At 56.8% G+C, this 7,009-nt stretch overlaps 1 protein-coding gene across 2 annotated transcripts in view; it reads left to right on the forward strand.

Moving 5' to 3' along the window:
- CFAP99 (cilia and flagella associated protein 99) overlaps positions 1-7,009 on the forward strand; it is a 48,695-nt gene extending 41,686 nt beyond the window's left edge. Inside the window, exons 13-17 of one of the 2 annotated variants that reach the window (XR_001886406.1) lie at positions 187-338; positions 1,103-1,308; positions 3,505-3,667; positions 3,873-5,154; positions 5,595-7,009. Coding sequence is in view for 1 of the 2 variants with exons in the window: in XM_017876258.1 (XP_017731747.1) it covers positions 187-338; positions 1,103-1,308; positions 3,505-3,667; positions 3,873-3,989 (638 nt within the window). In the remaining variant the exon portion in view is untranslated. Of the gene's footprint in view, positions 1-186; positions 339-1,102; positions 1,309-3,504; positions 3,668-3,872; positions 5,274-5,594 lie in introns of those variants that run through there. The other variant, XM_017876258.1, reaches the window with a different exon arrangement.

Raw genomic sequence — 7,009 nt, forward strand, 5'->3', positions numbered from 1 at the left:
GGGTGCCACCCTTTCCTGAGCAAGCTACTATAGCTGTCAAGGGTCACGGGGCCCCTTGAGGGAGGCACTCCCAAGTGGCCGCACTGAGGCCGGGGCCTGGCTGGGGAACCCCAGGGGAGGTGCCTCCCTGTCCAGCGCCTGCCCTGACACCCACCGGCCACCTCAGCTCCTGGCTTGGCCCCCAAGTTCAGGAGGTAATTGAGGAGAGTCGGGGGCTGCTGCGGCGCAGGGCGCAGGCGGCCCAGGAGGAGCAGCGGCGCCGTTGTGAACTCATCTCCCAGCTGCGCGCACTCGAGACGCAGCCCACGCGCAAGGGCAAGCTCGTGGACCTGACCCAGGTGAGGACACAGTCCTGGACAGGCCCATGCCTCAGGGAGCCTCCGTGCTGGCACTGCCATGGGAGGCTGTTTCCAGGGTTCCCACCAGCACCACAGGTGGGTCTTGCACCACCTGAAACCTGGCCTGCCACCCTCCGTGACTCAGCACCCATGTGCCGCGGGCCTGGGTCTGGCCCTAAGAGTTCACAATCCTGCAGGTGAGGCAGACACTGAGTCAGTCCTCTGTAACCCCTGGGGGTGGCCAAGGTGGGCTTCACGGAGGAGACCACTTAGGAGCTGCCTGTTGAGGGAGGGCCAGGGTGGAAAGGGCAGTGTAGGGAGAGGGCAGGTGTTCAAAGGCTGGATGGAGGCTGGATGTAGCAGGAGGTTGAGGAGGGTCTGCTGGAAGCCCGTGTGAGAAGGCATGATGAGGGGCCAGGCCTCAGAGGAGCACGGGGACTCAGCTGCAGGGCCTGGCCCAGCCCCAAGGCCATGGAGAGTGCAAATGGCTGTTTGCCCCAGGCCCAAAGCCTGGCTGGGGAGATAGTCATGAGCTCCATTTGGGTCTTGCCACAGTGGAGGAGCCTCAGTCCAGCTGAGATGTGCAGACCCACACAAGGTATAACGTTGCAGAGCAGAGCCCAGGCTGGAGAGGCTGGGAGCATGTTTCTTAAGCAGTGTTGAAGCAGAGGGAAGGTGGGCAAGGGGTGGGCCCATGGAGCAGGGGAGGGATCCTGGTGGGAAGCATCAGAGCCCAGCTTGGGGCTTCCCCTACCACCCCATAGACCCCTGGCTATGGCCTGGAAGGAGAGATGTCCATAGTGGAGCTGCGAGAGCGGCTGGCCCTGCTCAAAGAGAATCAGCGGCGCAAGGAAGAAGAAAAGCGGGATCAAATCATTCAGGGCAAGCGCACCAAGAGCCAGGAACTGCAGAACACGGTGGAGCAGATCTCGCTGTGCCGTGCAGCCATGGGGAGATCCGCAGCCTTGAGGTTGGTACTGGGCTTGGGGAGTTGGTACTTGTCTCTGGGTGGACAGGGAGCAGTAAGCCTGCCTTGTACCCTCCTGGGTGGGTCTCCTTGAAACAACCCGCCACCTTCCTGCCCAGGAAGTTCCCTTGCCATAACTCCCCTCACCCCTATTATTGTATTACGTGACTTCCAGGCACATGGGAATGGTGCAAAATTCTGCATCCATGGCTTAGATGCCATGACCTAGATGCGGTCATTTCTGCACCCAGCTCGTGGGTCCAACCTTTCACCATATGTGCTTCATGTAGCCAGCTAGCTATTTATGTCTGCAGAAGCATTTGGAAGTAGCTGCAGGAATCAGACACTTTACTCTTAAACACTTCAGCATACATCTAAAAAAAAGATCGTCCTACATAAAACCACAGCACCCTGACACCAATAGAAAATTGAAAAAAATTCCCAACATCATCTAAATATCTCATTTTTTCTTTCACATTTCTCCAGGTGTCCAAAGACTGTTGGCCAACTGTGTTTTTTGTTTGTTTGTTTGTTTGTTTGAGATGGAGTCTTGCTCTGTCACCAGGCTGGAATGCGGTGGCACAATCTCAGCTCACTGCAACCTCTGCCTCCCAGTTTCAAGCCTCAGCCTCCCAAGTAGCTGGGACTACAGGAGTGTGCCACCATGCTCGGCTTTTTGTATTTTAGTAGAGATGGTGTTTCACCATGTTGGCCAAGATGGTCTCAAACTCCTAACCTCATGATCCGCCTGCCTTGGCCTCCCAAAGTGCTGGGATTACAGGCGTGAGCCCAGCCTGGCTAACATTTTTTAAAGACTGCTTCTGTAATTTTTTTTTTTTTTTTCTTTTTAAACCAGGATCTAGTTGAGGGTGGCAGATAGCTCCTGTGCATACACACACATACAGATGCCTTTTTACTTGTTTGGGGGACAGTCTGGTGATGTTTTTTAGCCCCTTGTGGCTATCCCCTGGCAACCAGGTCAGACATGGGCAGGCATGTCACCTGGCCCTGGGGTCAGGCTGGCCTCTGGACCCTGGCCTAGTTCCCAGGGAGGCCCAGCTGTTGTAGCAGAGCCTTGTTCGGAGCCTGGCATACAGGGCTCCAGAGAAAGTTTCTGAGTGGGACTGGGTGGGGAGGATGACAGGGCAGACAGAAGGAAGGACTAATCATTGCTGATGGAAGAGAACCCTTCACTATTGGTCCTTGGAGGGGCTGCTGCTCTGGCTGCAATTCAGAGGAGGCACAGGGCAACCGCTGCTGGTGCTGTTCAGGGCTGGCTGGCTGCCCACCAGATCCCCAAGGTGGCAAACACCTGGACAGCTCATCACTTCCAGCTGCTGGCCATGGCCTGGCAGAGCTCAGATGCAGCCTGGTTGGTGTCAGGGTGCCTCCAAAGGTCTACCTCCTGCTAAAAAAGTTAGAGGGGGGCTCAGGCATGCACTCAGGCCCCAGGCCATAAATTCACCAGGGGCGACCTGGACAGTCAGGCAAGAGTGGTGGAGACGGGGGAACAGCACATGCAAATACCCCAAGGGTGTGAAGTCCACGGACGCCAAAGCCAGCAGGGAACAATGTATACCATCAGAAGGATCAGGGCCATGTCTACAGCTACCTGTGGAGATGCACACCACAGCACCACAGCGCTAGCAGGGAGTACCTCCAGGCAAGAGACAAAAGAGTGTGAGGTCGAAGGGGGCTTTCACATGTGTACCCCAGTTATGCATATAGTTAGTACACCTGTAATACTTTTTTTTTTTAATGTTAAGTTTAAAAAAAGCTGCCAGGCGCCGTGGCCCACACCTGTAATCCCAGCATTTTGGGAAGCTGAGGTGGGAGGATTGCTTGAGCCTGGGAGGTCAAGGCTGCAGTGAGCCATGATCGCGCCACTGCACTCCAGCCTGGGCGACAGAGTGAGACCCTGCCTCAAACAAACAAACAAACAACAACAAAAATTTTTAAAAAGAAAAAAGAGCAAAAGGGTAGAAGTGCTGGAGACCCCCCACCCCCAGCCCCTGAGCGGTGGTCCTGTCTGGGAGCGCACCGCGGGCCCTGGGCTTCGCTGTCTGTCCTAAATTACTCCGGTGAACCTCTCCGGCCGCGTAGCTCCTTGTCCCCGCGTCGCTTGGACACGGGTGGCATCCTGGGTCTGGCCTGGGCCTCCCGGCGGCCTGCTTCTGAGCCCGCCGCGTCGCCTGCCAGGTGGGAGGAGAAGAAGGCCCTTGCGGCGGCCCGGGAGGCGCCCTCGCAGGACGAGCGCGTGCAGCAGCTGCGGCGCAGGATCTCGGAGAGGGCGGCCGAGCGCAGCAGGCAGGCGGCCTTGCTGCACGTGTCGGCGCCGCGGGCCGCGGGCCCCAAGCCCCGCGTGAGTCCGGGTTGGTGGGTGGAGTCCGGGCGACTGAAAGCCGGGACCGGGTGGGGATGGCGGGCGCGGCGCGCAGGGACCAGCGTCGCGGGGCGGGGATGGCGGGGAGATTCGCTCCGGGCCGCAGCCAGGAGCTACTCAGCGGCGGGCGCGGGAGGCGGTGGGGGGCGTCCCTGCCCGCGCCGACGCGTTCCCCGACCTGCAGGCGCAGCTAGAGGCGCAGCACTGGCTGGAGCTGGAGCGGAGCCGCGAGCGCAGGCTGCAGGCGCTGCAGCAGGGAGGCTCCGGACCCGGGCCCGCGCGCCGCCTGGAGGCCGCCTGAGCCGCTTGCGGGCCACCCCCACCCCCACCGCCCCAATAAAGCGTGCGGTCCGCGGTGCGCGCCTCCTCTTCCTTGGCCGGGACCCCCTTAGCCCCGCCGCACCTGCCTCCGCACCCCTCTCCCTCCCTAGCCCCCATCTGCCCAGAAAAGGATTGCCAGATAAAAGGCAGGACGCCCAGTTACTGCGTGGGGCAAACTTATGCTAAAATGTATCCTCTCCTTATCGGGAATTCAACTTAACTGGGCATCCTGCCATTTTATGAGCGAAATCTGGCCACCCCGGCCCAGGTCCTAGCACTTCCCTACAGCCTAGCACAAGGCATTCCTGGTGCCCACCTCTTGGAACTCCCAGAACTCCTTCCGATGTGGAAAGCTGGAACCCTCACCCTTTGCCGGCATCCAGGTGGCTTCACCTAGGGAACCCGCAAGACTGAGTGGCGACTGTGTGCGTTTGGCTGGGGAAGTGGCCAGGATTCTTGAGCGCCAAGGTTGCACTGGCCCTTCACGCACCTCCACCATCCTCACTACCGTCCAGGGACCTAGGAACTGGCCTGCCCCTGTTCTGCTGATGAGGCCGCAGGTGCTCAGAGAGGCGATGTGACCTGCCTAGAGGGCCAGAACCCAGAGCTGCGCCTGGGTGACTTTAGAGCACCCCCTCCTCCCCTTTCTCTAGCATCAGAAGCAGCCCAGATCCAACAAGATCAGGTCCACTGGAGACAGGACTTCACCCAGGGCAGGGACCAAGATGGATTGGTTCTGCAGTGTCCTGGGACCCTGTGGGCTAGAGAAGGTTCCACCCTGAGGACAGGCTTGCTGAGTGAATGCCTGCTGGTGAAAGTCAGCCTCAAGAAGAAAGTACATTAAGCCATCTTCTTCCCAGGAAAGAGAAAAGGGTCAAGTCCGTGGGGGTGGTGAGCAGTAAGGGGTTGGGGAGTGGAAACTGACAGATTCAAGATAGATGTCCAGGGGAGATGTTTCCACCCCCAACTCCCAATATTCTCCTTGGGCCTGCAGAGGAGATGGCACCTCAGATGAGGAGGCTGAGTCCCAGGGTACACTCAGCCCAGGAAGGCAGGCATCTCAGCAGTGACAAGAATAGACTAAAGGACCAGAGCCCTACTCCAATATTCTGAGTTTGTGAGAACCCCAGGATTTTACCACCCAGGTGGGTAAGGAGAAGAATGTCCACCTCTCTGTAGAATTGCAGCTGGGAGCAGATTAAATTTTATTTAAAGAAATAAACATTGGCTGGGCAAGAGGGCTCAAACCTGTAATCCCAGCACTTTGGGAGGCTGAGGCAGGTGGATCACCTGAGGTCAGGAGTTTAAGACCAGCCTGGCCAACATGGCAAAACCCCGTCGCTACTAAAAATACAAAAAATTAGCTGGGCGTAGTGGTGGGTGCCTGTAATCCCAGCTACTTGGGAAGCTGATGCAAGAGAATCGAATCGCTTGAACCCAGGAGACGGAGGTTGCAGTGAGCTGAGATTGCACCATTGCACTCCAGCCTGGTGACAAAAGCGAAACGCCATCCCAAAAAAAAGAAATAAACATTGCTCACATCCTGTGTTGTGTGATCCAAACCCATTTCATTTGATATTGACAGAATACGCTGATGATGCCTGGCCCAGAGAGCCCCTCTGAGCTCTGGGGGTTTCAAAGGGTGATTTATTAGCTCTTATAATGCCAATCCAAAGGTGGCAGACTTCACGATGTGCCCGATCCAGGAGCTCAGTCTCCAGTCTGAGGAACAAAGAACAGTTGCCCCAGTCTCACTGGCCTGAATTGAGCATGCTTGTGCTGAGCCAGTTCCTGCTGTGGGGGAAGGTCTGCACGGGTGCCTGAAGCACTGTGGCAAGGCAGGGAATTACCCTTCACCTAGGAGGTTGGCCTCTGGAGCAGAGGGGAGATGTGGCAGCTAACAAACTGAGGGTACTATTGGCAACACTGTTGGTTGGCAGGTAACAAGGTCCTCCCCTGCCCCCTCCTGGACTGAGCAGCTGCTTAGAGCTAGCTTGAGAGCACCTGGGGCCTCTTCTCGTACAAATCTAGGTGGGAGCAGGCCTGGGACCACTCCCTAAAGTTGTGGCCTGGGAGTAGGCATTATGTGATAGATGGCAAAATGTCTGTGTATCCCTGCCCCTTGCTGTGTGACTTTACACCTCCCACCAAGAGGTGGAGTCTATTTCCCCCAGCCTTTGCATCTGGTCCGGCCTAGTGACTTTCTTTGGCTAATAGGGTGCAGCAGAAGTAACCATGTGTCAGTTCTGAGTCTGGGCCTCAGGTGGCCTTTGAGTTCCCACTGAACCTTGCCCAGGCCCCATGTGAGCAGGACTAGGGTGGCCTGCTGGGATCAGACACCATGTGGAGGAGAGCCTGTTATCTCTAGGCCATCCTAGAGCAGCAGAGCACAGAGTGAGAGCAGACGGACAAGAATCTCCCCCAACCCCGCTGTCTTGTAGATTCATGAGCAACACAATAAATGTCTATCTTTCAAAGTATCAAGCTTTGGGGTGGTTTGTTCCAGAGCAATAGCTAAGGGGCACACCCTTAAGGGCCCAGGGCCTTCACACTGGGGGCCCTTGCCTCCCCTCCCTGCATAGGCTCTTTAGAGAAAATCAAGCTATTCCCCCAAAGGGGGCCAGCCAGAGTGAGATATGACCCAGCAAGTGCTGACAATCCCTCTCTGAACCTTTCCTGGCTGGACTGCCTGGGGAGTGGACATTTTGCCTGAATACAGGCTAGTCAGAAGGTCCTATGGACAGCATCTGAGACCCACTTGGGCAGGGGCTTTCTTTGGAAATAAGAAAGCAGATTCAGTATCTGGTGTGAGGCCCAGGAACCTGCATTCAGCTGGTTTCCACATGTGGGACTATGGGAGCACCAAGGTGCCAGTCTTTTCTCCAAGCTGCAGGTGTTCAGGGCCCAAGGGAAGCGCTATTTGTGAAAGAACAAGTTCAGTGCAAGTGAGGCTTGGAGAAGACTTAAAGGCAGCTTTTGTTTGTTTTTGTTTTTGAGGCA

Source organism: Rhinopithecus bieti, unplaced genomic scaffold, assembly GCF_001698545.2.
Source record: "Rhinopithecus bieti isolate Rb0 unplaced genomic scaffold, ASM169854v2 scaffold_9581, whole genome shotgun sequence".
NCBI lineage: Eukaryota > Metazoa > Chordata > Mammalia > Primates > Cercopithecidae > Rhinopithecus > Rhinopithecus bieti.